General features: G+C 50.8%; 1 protein-coding gene across 3 annotated transcripts in view; it reads left to right on the top strand.

Annotated features, from left to right (window-relative positions):
* INTS9 (integrator complex subunit 9) overlaps positions 1–15,807 on the top strand; it is a 143,824-nt gene extending 128,017 nt beyond the window's left edge. For all 3 annotated transcript variants that reach the window (XM_004004441.6, XM_060409571.1, XM_060409572.1), the window contains 6 exons: positions 2,123–2,294; positions 6,544–6,668; positions 7,486–7,653; positions 11,860–11,958; positions 13,106–13,243; positions 15,103–15,807. In XM_004004441.6, coding sequence (XP_004004490.1) covers positions 2,123–2,294; positions 6,544–6,668; positions 7,486–7,653; positions 11,860–11,958; positions 13,106–13,243; positions 15,103–15,279 — 879 coding nt within the window. In that variant the 3' untranslated portion in view covers positions 15,280–15,807. The remainder of the gene's footprint in view (positions 1–2,122; positions 2,295–6,543; positions 6,669–7,485; positions 7,654–11,859; positions 11,959–13,105; positions 13,244–15,102) is intronic.

Genomic DNA, 15,807 nt, shown 5'->3' with positions numbered 1-15,807 from the left:
GTGGCAGAACATGCTTGGTGGTGGCTTTACCACTGAAAGTGTACTTGCCTCTCCCCTAGTAACGGTTAGTGTTTCCTTAGAACTTGATCTCCAAGGGTATTACCATGTTCTTACCCACAAGTTTGTCACGAATGACCTTTGTCCCACTCACAGCTAGGGATGGGAAAAGACCAAAGTTGCACAATCAGGGTTCCTAATATGTGCTTATTGATATTAGGGCACGATGGAATTGATAGTCAGTATCATGTGACCAGTGCCCATGAGAAAATACACTTCTGCCTTTAGTACTGATAAAAAACCGCTTTACAGAATTCCTGCCTACAGCTTCACTGCCTGTGTAGTTTAGACCTTAAATCAGCACAGAGGTAATTCTGGATGGTCAAAAAGGTAGTAAGTCAGCTGGACAAGTAGATATAATGGGGGGAAAATAATTAAAGTGCCTAAAAAGTGACTTATGTGCAAAGACCTGCTGCTCTTAGATTCCCAGTCATATCCTTGACATGTGTGGGTGCAAGAGAACTGGTCCTTTAGTCAGCCATGTATCTATTTAACTGGGGCGACTAATGCTTTAGGCCACATAGGTTATAAAGAATGTCAGTTTTATTTGTAACTAGGAAGGGAAGTAAAAATGCAATGAGTGTTCCATCTTTACTATTCATATCCCAGCCAAGCATGTGACCCCTGATTAAGACCTCCAGGGTGGTCTTGCTAATGAAAGCAGTCTCTCGGAATTAAAGGTTAAATCTTTCAGAGTAAAGAAAGTTGGGTTTCCATTTGGGAATGGCCCCATTCTCGCCTCATCCTCACTGTTGGGGTGGCGACAGGTGGGCTTGGAGTTGTTGCAGGCTCCCCTCTTATGCATTAGGAGTGGCTACAGGATCGAGAAATGTCTCACACTAATTCTTTATCCATCAGACAGCACCTCAGTGCAGTGTTGCTGTCGTCATTTAGTCACGTAGTCATGTCTGAGTCTTTGCAACTTCATGGACTGTAGCCTGCCAATTTCCTCCGTCCATGAAATTTTTCAGGCAAGAATACTGGAGTGGCTTGCCATTCCCTTTTCCAGGGGATCTTCCTGACCCAGGGATCAAACCCAGGTCTCCCTTATTGCAGGCGGATTCTTTACCACTGAGCCTCTCAAGGCAATACTAGTTGATACTGAGGGTCTCTGAAGTGTGGGTATTTATCACCTGACTTGTTGGTGCCAGAGTGAAGCTGTGGGGCTGGGGCAGCACGAAGAACTTCTGAGCAGTGTCGCAAGATGCCATCTGTGGTGCTCACTGTCTACGGTGTTGTCTTGGGTCAGGCCTGATTGGCAGGGGAGTATTTCCAGGGGTTGTACTGAAAAGAGGACCTTTATGGTTCAGAACATTCACTTTTTGAGACAGGTTTGAAGCCATGCATGGCCTGCTCCTCAGCACAGCTCTCTGTGAGGAGGACATCACACCTCCCACGCACGTTTCTGAAAGCCTTGCTTCTTGTGTTTCAGTCCCCACGGTGATGTAACACAGCTCCACCTTCCTAAGCGGTGGTCCTGTGCTGGTAAACAAGGTTACTTGTGTGAGGTGTTAATTGTTGACAGAACTCAGTGATGCACAGAGTTTGGGAAAGTTACTTGTACTTCAGAGACTTCTGGGGGACTTCTGGGCCTGGGGCTCAGAGTGTTAGGGAGCTATAAAGGAAGGGTTAGACAGAATCCAGCCAGAACAGCCTGAAAGCAAGTTTCCGATAAGTATGACAGCTGTAGAGCTTCCCTGATGGCTTGGATGGTAGAGAATCTGCCTGCAATGCAGGAGACCCGGCTTCGATCCCTGGGTCAGGAAGATCCCTTGGAGAAGGGAATGGCTACTCACTCCAACATTCTTGCCTGGAGAATTCCATGGACAGAGGAACCTTGCGGGCCGCAGTCCGTGAGGACGCAGAGTCGGACACGACTGAATGACTAACACACACATAGACCAGTGTTACCCAAAAGACCCATTATTGGAGAAAGTCACGTTGTAGGTTGTCACCTGTATCCTTATCTTGTATGTTTAATGTGCTCCACTCGCTCTGCCGTGCAGCAGGCCTTCCTTCATGGGCAGGCTAACATCTCTTCCTGTGCTTTTGACACGTGCTCTAGCTCATTCAGACCAACAAGCTGAAGCACTACCCCAGCATCCATGGAGACTTCAGCAACGACTTCAGGCAGCCGTGCGTGGTCTTCACTGGACACCCTTCCCTCCGGTTCGGGGACGTGGTCCATTTCATGGAGCTCTGGGGAAAGTCGAGTCTCAACACGGTCATCTTCACAGGTAAATCAACCAGCAAACAAAACCCTGTGCTTCCCACTGGGACCATCCCTGAATACCTGTAGGATGTCACCTACCACGTAGAGACCTTGGGAAGAATTTGACAGTAAGGCGTAAATAGGATACTGTTGTTGTCGTGTCCAAATCTTTGTGACCTCATGGACTGCGGCACACCAGGCTCCCCTGTCGTCACCATCTTCCAGAGCTTGCTCAGACTCATGTCTGTTGAGTCAGTGATGCCATCCAACCATCTCATCCTTTGTCACCCACTTGTCCTCCTGCCTTCAATCTTTCCCAGCATCAGAGTCTTTTCCAGTGAGTCAGCTCTTTGCATCAGGTGGCCAAAGTATTAGAGCTTCAGCTTCAGCATCAGTCCTTCTAATGAATATTCAGGATTGATTTCCTTTAGGATCAACTGGTTGGATCTCCTTGCTGTTCAAGGGATTCTCAAGAGTCTTCTCCACCACCACAGTTCAAAAGCATCAATTCTTTAGATCATTATTCTGTTGTAAATACCAAAGGATAAATCACCCAGCAGGCGGAGGAGAAGAACAAAACAAAATGTCCCATTAGATGACTGTGCACTGGACAGGACTTTCATAGCTGTTTTTGTGGATTTTGTCCCCGAGACAGACTTCTGGTCTAGAACTACTGTTGACAGGATTTTGTAAGCTATTCAAAAACTGCAGGAATTCTAGTGATCAGTCTCGCTTCACCCTTAAGGAACCCAGTTCTCCTGGGTTCCTTACCCTACTGCTCTCTACCCGGGTGCCCTTTCCCAATAAAATCTCTTGCTTTGTCAGCAGATGTGTCTCCTCGGACAATTCATTTCCGAGTGTTAGACAAGAGCCGAGTTTTGGCCCCTGGAAGGGGTCCCCCTTCCTGCCACAAATGGCGACTCTGGCGGGGACTCTTCTTCACCGAGACTGACATCCTGACCACTCAGGGTACTCAGGGGCCAGCTTGCCTGCCAATGGACCAGACCCAGCGGCCGCAACTGGGACCCTTTTGTCCCTGGTCTCCTCCTGCTGCGGACAACTGGCCGGAGTGCCCCGACCAGTAAGGAACAGGAGACTTTATTGATCTCTCTCCCCTTCCCTCTCTCTTTCCTCTCCTTAACCCTCCCTATCCTTCCCTATTTTTCTAGTCCCCCGGTCCTGGACGCAGGGATCTGGTCGAAGGGCCCTCAGCCTGAGCTGAGGATTGGAGACTGATCACCTCCTCTTGGCAGAGAACTCGAATTCTGGTTCTGGTCTGGTCTGAGTTCTGGTAGGGCCGAGTTCCTGTCCTCCCTTCTCTGGAGGCCCAGGGAAAAGTCCCATAATACCTGGGTATCTGTAGGTGGCAGAAGACGTCTATAAGGCCACCCCTTTCGCCCCCTCTCCCGCCTCCTCCCCCTCCTTCTTTCAACCTGGCTTCCTTTCCTCCCTTGAAATCTTTGATGTTAGTACTTGGATCTGAAGTTCCATGTCTCTATAGGAGGTTTTCTGAGAGACTGTATTCTTGTATTTAAAGGCTTCCCTGGTGGAGCCGAGGTTAAAGCGTCTGCCTGCAATATGGGAGACCTGGGTTCGATCCCTGGGTCGGGAAGATCCCCTGGAGAAGGAAATGGCAACCCACTCTAGTATTCTTGCCTGGAGAATCCCATGGACAGAGGAGCTTGGTGGGCTACAGTCCACGGGTCGCACAGAGTCGGACACAGCTGAGCAACTTCACTTAAGGAATTACTGACTAAGATGGATCTTTCTCCTTAGGTTATAGTTTGCTCTGGCTTGGGGTTTTACTTAATCATTATCTTATCAATCAGAGTCTTCAGATAGTCTTGGGATTTGAAACTCTCATGGGCATTGAAGTTAAAAAGCCTTGATATGAAATCTAGGCGGAGTTACTGTAACCTCAGCCAAGTTACCTCTGTAAGATGGGACTGTGGGTGGCTCCTCCTCGGGCAGCTCTGTGCTTTTAGTGAATGTTATAAGGAAGGAGTTCTTACAAGGCCTGGCCCAAAAGCCTGGGGAAAAAGGACCGGTTGCCTTCTGGGAGTTTTCTAATGACTTTTAAGACATGAGTGGTGGAGGAGTCTAGTTATGCCCAAAGGTTTGGGGCCAAGTGGCCCCTTCCCCATGCTCAGCCTGCAGTGAGGCCAGCCAGAGACCACCAGGAACATCCCAGTAATCAAACAAACTTGGGTGCTGACTCACTGCAGTGAGTCGGGGAGACTGCCAGGGGGAGGCAGGAGGCGTTGCAGGACATGGTCAAAAGAACTTACAGGCTGGGCCTTGGGTTGGGTGATCTTGGAGGTGGGCGCATTGCTCCGGCTTGGGTGTCATCAGGACCGGAAGTAGTTCTCTGCTTGGACATCTTGATTCTTGTCTAGAGGGTTAGAAGAACAGAGCCAGGACAGGGTGGCATTTGCTTGTTTTGAGGTTTGGACAGGGTTGTGGTCTTGCGCTCAGCAATGACTACAGACGGCCTTGTTTCGGTCTTGACCCACGGTGGTCACCGAGCAGCCTTTTGTGACGTTGGCTTCGTGTGGGATGGTTTGTGTGCAGCGGGAGGACGTGACCTGGCCTCGAGTGACGGAAGCGCTCAGAGGAGCAGCTGGTGGTTGTAGCCGTGCTCCGTCCAGGCCCCCTGTTAGCCACAGGCAGAGGAAGCCAGGCTGTAAGATTCACACCGCCCAGAGCCTCACCATTGATTGCCAGGTTCGGCTAAATAGGAAGTCATCTGGAGAACGCTGTCAGCAGTAGGACTAAGGGGGGGGGGCTCCTGTTCTTTCTGAGGGCTGTTGGCTCTGATGTGACAGTGGGCACGGTAGGACAAGGCGCAGAAGTGCCTCGAGACCAGAAACTTCCCTTCAGCCAGCTGAAAAGAAAGCAAGGGCTACGTGACTGTCCGTGACGTGCATCAGCCAGCATTTGTCTGGGTCAGGAATTTATATTTAAACTGGTGTGCTGCACTTCCAGAGCACAAGCTGTGTCATTTACAGCGTCCGCCAGGTTCTGGGCCACTTTTTCTGGTTGTGTGACCCCTGGGAATTGTATCCATACGGTGGATACTCAGTATCCATCAGAGAGAGGCAGTCATCCCCCAGGCAGGTCAGGCTCCTTTGGGGGTTTCTGGGTTCTTCTTGGGTAGACAGGATCCACCGGAAGAGTGAGCATTTAAAAACTTGGAAACTCTGTGCATTCTCCAGAGTTCCCCGGGTAAGGAGCAGTGTGTGGAAGCCGGGGGCTACATATGGGAAGTGGTGTCGTCACGGGGCACAGGCTGTGTCAGGAACCTGCAGGTCTTTTTTCGTGCCAGAACTAAGCGAGTGCTTTTGGCCCGAGGTGGGCAGCTTTCTCGGTTAGAGTAAGCAGTCCTTGGCAGGCTGGCTCTAGTGGGGCTCCGCAAAGAACAGGCCAGCCAGTGAGGCAAGGACAGTCCTGGGCGCTGGACTGGTGCCACGGATGGGCCCCGCGGCCTCAGCACAGGCGTCTCGTTGACGCAGGTCACGATCCTTCTTTTCCTTCTTTGCATCCTGTCGAGTAGGAGGCATGGGATTTGTCTCTTGCATGGGGGTGATCTTTGAGCTCTTGCTTTGAGTGGCCTGCGCCAGACTTCTCCACTGTGAAGTCACCACTTTTGTATTAATCAGTATCTCTTGGGGGACACTTTGAGGCTGTCTGTTCATCTGATCTTCCCCAGAGGTTTGTCTAATTTCCCAGCATCTATTGCTGACTCTGGTCTGAATAAATTATTCCTGCGATGGCTGCCAATGCACGACCTTTTTTTTTTTTTTTATCAATTTCATGGTTTCTTCTACATTTGTTAGTTGGCATCTTGTTGCAAAGAACTTTCCTCTCTCCCTCATTTACTTAGGTATCCCTTCATTGTCTCATCTCTCTCGGTCAGTGTTGAAAACCTTGAGCTCATACTCCTGCCTGCAGCTCCACATCCAGCCTGCAGCGCTTGGTCCAGCCTCTCCCTCTCTCTCTACCCGGAAATCACTCCTCTCCCCCCAAGTCAGGATTCTCTCCTGTACCCTCAGGGCCTCTGCTGTCTCGCTGTCCATCCGCTGGGCCTTGACCACCAGCCGCTTCCTCACGTGGCCACCCCTCTGTTGCTTTCATTTTTAATACTTACTTTCAGTTCCCTGACCAGGGATCAAACCCAGACACCCAGCATTGGCAGCACAGAGTCTTAGCCACTGAACCGCCAGGGAAGCCCCCGGCACCTTCATTTTTAATTTCCTTTCTTGCGTTCCCCTTAGAACCCGACTTCTCGTACCTGGAAGCACTGGCTCCCTACCAGCCCTTAGCCATGAAATGCATCTACTGCCCCATTGATACACGACTGAATTTCATCCAGGTGTCAAAGCTACTCAAAGAAGTGCAGGTACAGGGGGCGGGGCAGTGGGGGGGCCCACTGTGCCGGTTGCTCTGTGTCCTGGAGCCTCTGTGCACTCTGCTCTGCGGGACGAGGGCTCGATGTCCTCACCCCCGCCCCCAGGGTGCTCGGCCTGGTACTCTCAAGATTCCAGACCAGTGGGCTTTCCACCCTGAAAGAGGTTTCTCCTCTTAAAAAAAAATCGAAACTGGAAGGAAAAGCAAGCATAAGCAGTATATTATTTTTGATGAGGACCACTTGTGTCCAGTTGGGTGATGTTTGGCCGAAGTAAACACTGGCTTCCTACTTATTTTTCTCCCAAGATAATAAAAGAAGACATTTATAAAAACAAAACCCAAAAAACTCTGACGTGGTATGTCCTCCACAACTGAGGACATGGCCTGGTCACCGCCCACTGCGTAGGACCTGTGGGCCTACAGGTCCAGACTGGAAACCCAGATTAGTACAGAAAGCCACAGCTCTTCTTTGCCAGCGAGTCAGGGTGCCAGTCAGGGATAGAGAGACTGCCCTCCAGGTACTTGGAGACCCTTCGGGCCTTTGGATGTCACCCTCAAAGTGGCTTAAATAAAGTGAGAAAATAAATGCACGATGAGGCAGTAAATCCCTTGCTCATCACCATGGCTTTCCTTGAAACTTCTATGCTTCTCCCCCCAACACTTTGGTCCCTGGTGACTTGGGTTTGAGAGGATGGGAGTTCGAACGGCCCTGTGGTGAGCCCGGGTGGTGTGTGGGGATGGTGAGGTCAAGACTGGGCCTGCTGCCGCCTCACGCCCTCCTCCCCCCGACCCGCCCTCTCGATCCTCAGCCCCTGCACGTGGTCTGTCCCGAGCAGTACACCCAGCCACCCCCGGCGCAGTCCCACCGCATGGACCTCATGGTGGACTGCCAGCCGCCCGCCATGTCCTATCGGCGTGCTGAGGTCCTCGCCCTGCCCTTCAAGCGTCGGTACGAGAAGATCGAAATCATGCCGGAGGTGAGCATTGGGCTTCCCGGGCTTTCCCTGGGTTTCCACTTGAGTCTCTGGAAGACCGTCCTGGGGTGGCTTTCTTTGCAGTTTGTGTCACACACGGATGAACCAAGATACACGGACCCTTAGCATATAACCGGGAAGCGAGCTGAGCTTTTCAGCTGCCTCTTCAGCTGCAGCAGTGAGCTAGCCCTTAGTGAACATCTAGACTCTCTAGCCCTTCGTGAACTCTGAGTTGCAGCGTGCGGGATCTAGTTCCCTGATCAGGGAACCAGCCTGGGCTCTCTGCACTGGGAGTGTGAAGTTTCAGCTGCCGGACCACCAGGGAAGTCCCCCTCCTCCTGTTTCCAGTAATGAAGTAACAGGTGTCAACACCAGGCCTGCTGGAGTGCTGCTTCTGTTAAAGTTCAGTGTGTCACCCGGGGGGTCAGAGCCTGGAGAACAAATACGCTGTTGTCAGCTCTGTTATTAACCACCTTAGGGTTGTGGGCTTTCTCGTCCTTCCTGGACCTCATTTACCAGTGAGGGTCAGGTGTCACTGAATTCAGCAGTAGATGGAGGACATGAAAGTAACCAAAAAGTAAGGAAAGTTTACACCCCTTGCATGATCATCATTTGCATGCATTTTAGTAGAACTTAAAGGTTTTATTCTGTGAAGATTTTGTCCTTTAACCCCAGTGAGTGTAGAGCCCCTGACTGATGTGGGGTGTGGCGGTGCTGGGGCACAGGGCCCACGCCTTCCCATGGGGATCGCAGTGGGGTGCTCGGGACCACTGTGGCCAGCAGCAGCAGCCTTGAGAACCTGTTGGAAATGCAGGTTTCTCCAGCCCCACCTCAGTCCTGCTGAGGCAGAGACTCCAGGTGAGGCCCAGCCTCTGGATCTCTGCCAGCCCTCCTCGTGGGTCTGATGCCACTAAAATTGGAGAACCACTGGTGTCAGAGACCATGTGTCAGTTTCCAATGTGAAAGGCAAAAGGAAGGCAGAATGTTGAGTCTCCAGGAGCGCAGGTGGGATCCCTGCTCCTCGCCTGAGAACCAGCGCTCTGGATGCCCTCCTTTCGTTTTTAAGGCTCTTCGGCCTTCTCAGGCTTTGACTGACCGTGTCATAAGATTCATTTTTCCATAAAAGTATGCTTGTTCGTTCTAGAAAACTTGGGAAGTAAGAAAAGGATACAGACCCAAAAAAAAGTCAATCCTAGTTTGAATACCAAACATAATTACTATTCCAATTTTTGTGTATTTGCCTTGTCTGTTCACTGTGTTCTGGGTGTGTTTGAATCATGTATCATAGAATACCTTAGTTGTGTAAAGGTAAGTATATTGTGTCATTCAAGATACTTCAAAAGCTTCTGAAGACCATTCATGAATGGTGTATCATGAATGTCTCATCATTTCACTGTTCCTTTATTGGTGAACATTTATTATTTTGCGTTTTCAAATTGCAAATAATACTTTTAGAAACATGCTTTCATGTAAATCTTTGTATGTGGGATGTAGAGAGAGAGCTAGAAGTATCATTTGGTTTTGCCTGGAAAGTGCATGTGAGAGGAAGGAGTTAAAATCTGTCACGGTTCTTTCAGTTTTGCTACAGCTAGTGGATGCTCATTTCTCAGATCAGCTCCCTGGGAGACACTCCTCTCTCCCTGCGTGTGCAAAGCGGGAGCCCTGTCATCAGCCCTCAGGGGCCTCCATTAAGAGAAAACCTCTGTTTCTGGGGTGGCCAGTGACTGCGCCCTCCTTCCCAGAGATGTCCTCCCTGAGTCGTCTGTGGGCTCCGGATAGACTTCCCTGTGGCTGAGCTGCCACTTCAGAGTCTCCGTGGAGATGACTTTACTCCTGGGGCTGCGCAGAGAGAGTCCTGCGCCTGCTCGGCTCCCACTGCCGTCTGTGAGCCGCCCCAGCCGGGTCTTTGGCTTTACAGGTCTGCCCGGCAGCCTGACCTTTGTCAGCGCCGCATCAGAAGAAAAACGGTATTTGTGGATGGGCGTGGCCTGGCACCTAGAGCGCACGGATCTCTCAGTGGGAACTTTAAACACTGTCACATCTTTTTCTCCTTTTAAAATTTCATTTATTTTATTTTCGGCTGTGCTGGGTCTTGCTGCACGGGCTTGTCTCTAGTTATGGTGCGTGGGGCTCCTCTCTAGCTGCAGGGTACCGCTTTCTCGTCACAGTGGCTTCTCCTGTTGGGGAGCATGGCCTCTAGGGCACATGGGCCTGGTAGTTGGGGTGCTGGGCTCCAGAGCATAGGCGCCATAGCTGTGCACAGGCCTAACTGCCCTGCAGCATCTGGGTTCTTCCCAGATCAGGGACTGAACCCGTATGTCCTGCATTGGCCGGTGGAATCTTTACCACTGAGCCACCAGGGAAGCCCCCCAACCCCCCTTTTTTTTTTAAGTTGAAGTATACTTGACCCACCTTCCTCCATGTTAGTTCCTGGTGCATAATGACATAGTGATTCAGTATATCTCTACATTACAAAATGATCACCACACTGTCTGTTACCATAATATTACAATATTATTGACTGTATTTCCAGTAATGTACATTTCATCCCCTTGAATCAGTCTCTGTCACCTATTTGAGAAATTGGCCACTGCCTCCCTTCTGCAACCACCTGCTTGTTCTCCATACTGAGTTTGTTTTTTTTATGTTTGTTCATTTGGTTTGCTTTTTAGAATTCACTTATCATAATACCCTCTAGGTCTGTCCACGTTGTCACAGCAAAATTTCATTTTCTTTATGACTAATATCCCATGTTTGTGTGTGTGTGTGTCTGTGTGTACCGCATCTTCTTCATTCATCCATCAGAAGACATTTAGGTGGCTTCCATATCTTAGCTATTGTAAATAATGCTGCCTTGAACACAGGGGTGCGTTCATCTTCTCAAATTAGTGTTTTGTTTTCTTTGAGTAAATGCCCAGGAGTGGAATTGCTGGGTCATATGGTAGTTCTGTTTTTAATTTTTTGAGAAACCGCCATACTGTTTTCCATAGCACCTCCACTAATTTACCACCCCACCAGCACAAGTGTTCCCCTTTCTTTATATTCTCGCGACCAGTTATGTGTTGTCTTTTTGACAACCACCATTCTGACAGGTGTGAGGTGATACCTCATTGTGGTGTTGATATCCACTTGCCTGATTAGTAACTGGCCATCTGTATGTCTTATTTGGGAAAATGCCTATTCAGGTCTTCTGCCCATTTTCGCAGGGGTATGTTGAGTTGTATGAGTTCTCTGTGAATTCGGGATTATCTGGTGCATCATTTGTAAATACCTTCTCCTTTACCCTAGACAGCCTTCTTGTTTTGTTGACAGTATCCTTCACTGTGCAAAAGCTTTTTTGTTTGATGCAGTCTCATTTATCTTTACTGTTGAATCCCGTACTTGAGGAGATACATCCAGAAATAAAATTGATAAAAGACTAGTGTCAAAGATGCCTATGTTTTGTTCTAGGAGTTTTATGGTTTAAGGTCTTATATTTTAAGTCTTTAATCTACTTTGAGTTTGTTTTACATGGTACAAGACTTTGTATGTAGCTGTCCAGTCTTCCCAGTAACATTTATTGAAGAGACTGTCTTCCCCATTGTATATTCTGGCTTCCTTTGTCATAAATGACCATATAAGCATGTGTTAAAAGAGTATGAATCACTGTATTTACATTTTCATTTGTTTCCAGGTATGTTTTTCATTTCTTCTTTGATCTCCTCAGTGACTTATTGTTGAGTAGCACATTGCTTAGCCTCCATGCACTTGTGTGTTTTTCATGTAGTTGATTTCCAGTTTCATAGCGTTATGGTTGGAAAAGATGCTTGATGTGATTTCAGTCTTCGTAAAATCTACTGAGACTTGTATTGTGGCCTCACGTATGATCTCTCCTGGAGAATGTTCCACGTACACTTGGGTAGAAGGTATATTCTGCTGTTTGTGGATAGAATGTTCTCTGTATCTATTAAGTCCATTTGGGCTAATGTATCATTTGAGGCCAGTGTTTCCGTATTGACTTCTGTTTGGGTAATCTGTTCACTGGTGTAAGTGGGGTGTTAAAGGCTCCTGCTGGCATTGTACGACTTTCAGTTTCTCACCGTCCATCCCTGGGCTGTGCACAGTGGCCCAGCGTGGCCTCCTAACCCCTCACCCTGGGCAGCACAGCTGCAGCACCCTCTGCCCCGAGTTTATGGGGAACCTGACTAAAACCCCCCTCTTTGTTCCCAGCTTGCAGACTCGCTGGTGCCCATGGAGATTAAGCCTGGCATTTCCTTGGCAACCGTCTCGGCTGTGCTGCACACTAAAGATAACAAGCACGTTCTTCAGGTATCCTGGGGGGGCTGGGCTGGGCTCCAGGAGGAACCTCCAGGGCCTGTGGGGACTGGAAGCCTTCCTCCTGAGAAGGTGCCGGCATTCCAGCCAGCCCGCCAGGACAGTGCTTCCTACACCAGCACATAGTAGAGGTCAGACTTCCTGAGGGTTCAGATCTGAAGGAAAGGGCACTGCTTATTTCTCTGGCCATGTGTCTTGGAGAGAGAAAAGGGAGGAGAAACGATTCATAGGGACGGGGCCGCCCACCATTCTAGAGCTATCACAGCCCCCGGAGCATCGGCTCCCCCGGTGGTGCTCAGTAGACAAACTCTCCTCAGGTGCCCATCCTGAGCCCACAGGCATGAGGTGGGAGGGGAGGCAGACCCAACGGCAGACGCAGCCCCTGCCCTCGGGGGCCCCGAAGCAGTCAGGCCAAGGGCTGGGAACCTGGGGAGCCCCTGCAGCTGGAGGGCATCTCCCCCCAGCCTCAGCCTCACTTCAAGGCACATTTGCCACCTTGGAGGGCAGCTGTCTGGGCCGCTGTCTTCACTCTCGTGAGGAGATCCCCCTTCAGGGCTGGGCTCTGCCTCTGTCATTCCCCAGGGTCGTGTGCCCGTAGCAGCCACTTAAAGTGCTGGGCCCCGGACCAGGTCCTCACCAGCATTGTCTCCTTTAGGCCTCACAAGTTCCCTGTACTATCGCCATTGTAGGGGCAGTTGCTCTGCCCTTCGTTTTCTTGACGGAAGGACTGTAACCGGTCAGTGTGGCCCCACAGGCTGTGTCCTCAGCCCTGGTACTTCTGCTCCAGGTCCAGCTGCCAATGTGGGTTATTAAGAATTTACTTAGAGAAGAGCCTGAGGGGGCTACAGCCCACAGGGGTCACAGGGTCAGACACAACTGAATTGAGTCGACTGAAAATTAAAAACGGATCTTGCTAAAAGGAGGTATCTTTGCCAGCTAAGATAATGAGTCTGTGGCTAGGTGGCTTTAGCTTGTGTGTACTGTGTGGAGAGCCAGCTGGAGACGGAGACCCTGAACACAGGGCCCAGCGGCACCAGGCCAGGCCCTGGCCCCCCCATGAAAAGGGTCCTGCGGGTAGCCTGCACCGACCTGGGGCTCCCAGGTGATTGCTTGACGAGACCCCTGTTTTCCTCCTGCCCAGCCTCCGCCCAGGCCCGCCCAGCCCACTGGCGGCAAGAAGCGAAAGCGGGCCAGTGACGACATCCCAGACTGCAAGGTTCTGAAGCCTCTGCTGAGTGGCTCCATCCCGGTGGACCAGTTCGTGCAGACACTGGAGAAGGTGAGCGCTGTGGGCTTGCGCATGCGCCGTCTGACTGCACTGGCGTCCCTCCCAGGAGCCCGTGCGCTGTCCCCGCAGCATCTGCCCATCCTCGGTCAGGGCGGGGCCCGAACCAGGCGGGAGCTGCAGAGTTAAGAGGGGAGCTGACCTTCCTCCCCCACCCCCACTACCAGGCTGCCCCAGACTGCCCCCCAGCCCCACTTTTTGTGGGAACCAGACCGAGGACGGGCCTTTCTTCAGAAACATAGCTGTGACTGTCGGGCAGGGGGCTGGCCAGGAAAGGGTCTGTCCCCTTAGGGCCCCACTTTCGTATGAGAAGACCCTTTGCATGGCCGGCTCAGAGGAGATGCCAGTGTGGTGTGGGCAGAGGGGTCAGGATGGCCTGATCTCCTGGAGCTCAGGGAGCGGGGCCAGTGGTTCCCAGACGGGTAGTGGGAGAGAGAAGCAGGCGGTCATGGTGGAGGATGGTGGTCCCTCCCCCAGCTCCTCACCCTTCCCACTCTTCATCCCTGGTGCCTGGTGGAATAGATTTCATGACTACACGTAAGAGGAGAAAGAATTTATTAACCTGAAAGTGTTTTGTAATTCTGGCTTCAGTCACAGGGCTTCAGAGACCACTGTTTTGGCATCAGAATTAGAGAGTCCTTGACAGAAAAGAGGAGCAGTTGGCTAAAGACAGTATTTTTCATGCTGCTTCTTGCGGGAAGAACTGCAGTTAACACTAGAAACCATTCCAGGAAAAGAGATTTTCTTCTAAGTCAGTTACTGCCTTTTGTCCAGACTAACTCAGTAGCGGAGTGCTTTCCAATCTTAAAGGCTTTGTCTTTGTTGGGAATTTTCTCCACTTGTCATTTAATCTTCCTCAAATGGAGGGCTTTCCCTGAGTTGTTGGGCTCCCCTGACCGCTAGTGATGTGGGGACACCCCCTAGGAACCCCGTGTGCTGTGCACACACCAGCGTTCCTCCTGACCGTGCAGTGCCCCCGGCTGTACTCATGGGACTCACGCTTCACTTGTTTCTTGAAAACTTGAAACACCTTGCTTTCCCAGAAAGATCTTATTTACTTCTGTCTGGCTCTCCCAGGCGTTGATCTCTGGGACCTGACCCGACTGTCTCCCATTCCAGTTTCTGCCCCCATCTCCTCCTGCAAGAGGAACATCCCTTTCTGCGCCAAAGACGGAGAACCTCCCTCGGCCATGGTTGTGTCCTTCTCAGGCAAATCATTCTTCTTTCCACTCCGTTTCTTCTTTCTCAGCTTGCCATCTGATGTGTAAGGAGATTCTGAGTTAGCACTGGAGGGGCCCTGGAGAAGTATTTGATACACTGCTGGATCTTCCCCTTCAGGAGGGACTTGCCAGGTCACAAGGTCACTGGTACCTGTGGTGAGGAAGGCATCTTCCTGGAACAGGGTGGAGCGTTTTTACAGGGACCCCAGGTGTGGCTGGGAGGCTGGGATGGAACACCGAGCCTCCTGAACCCAGGTGCCTGGATGTGCTCCTCAGATGATACACAGAAGCTTAGGCAGGTGGTAGGAATTCTGTGGTGTTTCTATGAGATTTTTGCATGGTTGGGGGCTTCACCTGGAATTCTATTGCTGTAGTAGGTCCTGGGACTGCTCTGAAGAACTGTATTGAGGAGAGTCCAAAATGCCAGTTTCTAGAATGTTCAGTGTAGCCAAAGCTGGAAAGGAAAGTGAAAGTGTTAGTTGCTCAGTCGTGTCCAACTCTTCGCAACCCCATGAACTGGAGTCCGCCGGGTCTCCTGTACTGCAGGCCAAGTTCTTACTTACCGTGTGAGCCACCAGGGAAGGAGCATCTCGGACGCTAAAATGCCCTCCTGCCCCTTTCCTCTTGGTGCAGCACGGCTTCAGCGACATCAAGGTGGAAGACACAGCCAAGGGCCATATCGTCCTGCTGCAGGAAGCTGAGACCCTCATCCAGATTGAGGAAGACTCGACCCATATCATCTGTGACGACGACGAGGTGCTCCGAGTCCGCCTGCGGGACCTGGTCCTCAAGTTCCTTCAGAAGTTCTGAGGGGAAGGCCCGCGCCACCCCCACATCCCTGGACCCCTGCGTCCTTCACCACAGCTGCCAGCCCCCAACGGAGGCAGGGAAGACCCGCAGCTGGCGGGTCGCGGTGGTGGTGGGCTCTCGCTCAATAAAGCAGCAGCTTTTGAGATACCTTCTCAGGAGTTGCAGGCGGAACCTCGCAGTCTGGCTTCTCAGCACTGTTTGAGGAGAGAGCTCTCCCTTTAAACTTTAGGCGTGTGTCCTTCCCAGGCCTGGGTAGCCAGGCAGGTAAGGCAACAGGCTGAGGAGGAGTGAGAGTCCCAGCAGCTTTGCATCGGGTCAGTGGTGGGAGGAACGTGAAAGATGACGACTGTGGCCCATTTGTCACAGTTTCACAGGCCTCAGGCAGAGCAACTGGGCTTTGATTTTATTTTGTTTTATTGTCTACAGTGCTGTACCTAGTAAGAAAGACAATGCCAAGAAATTAGCAAAGGTTCATTTTGGTTTTATAATGTGAGCTCATTTTGTTAATAAAATTTATTTTTTATAGAA

This window comes from Ovis aries, chromosome 2, assembly GCF_016772045.2.
Source record: "Ovis aries strain OAR_USU_Benz2616 breed Rambouillet chromosome 2, ARS-UI_Ramb_v3.0, whole genome shotgun sequence".
Lineage (NCBI taxonomy): Eukaryota > Metazoa > Chordata > Mammalia > Artiodactyla > Bovidae > Ovis > Ovis aries.
The sequence above is the reverse complement of the archived record's forward strand: the minus strand, read 5'-3'. Positions and strand labels throughout refer to the sequence as shown.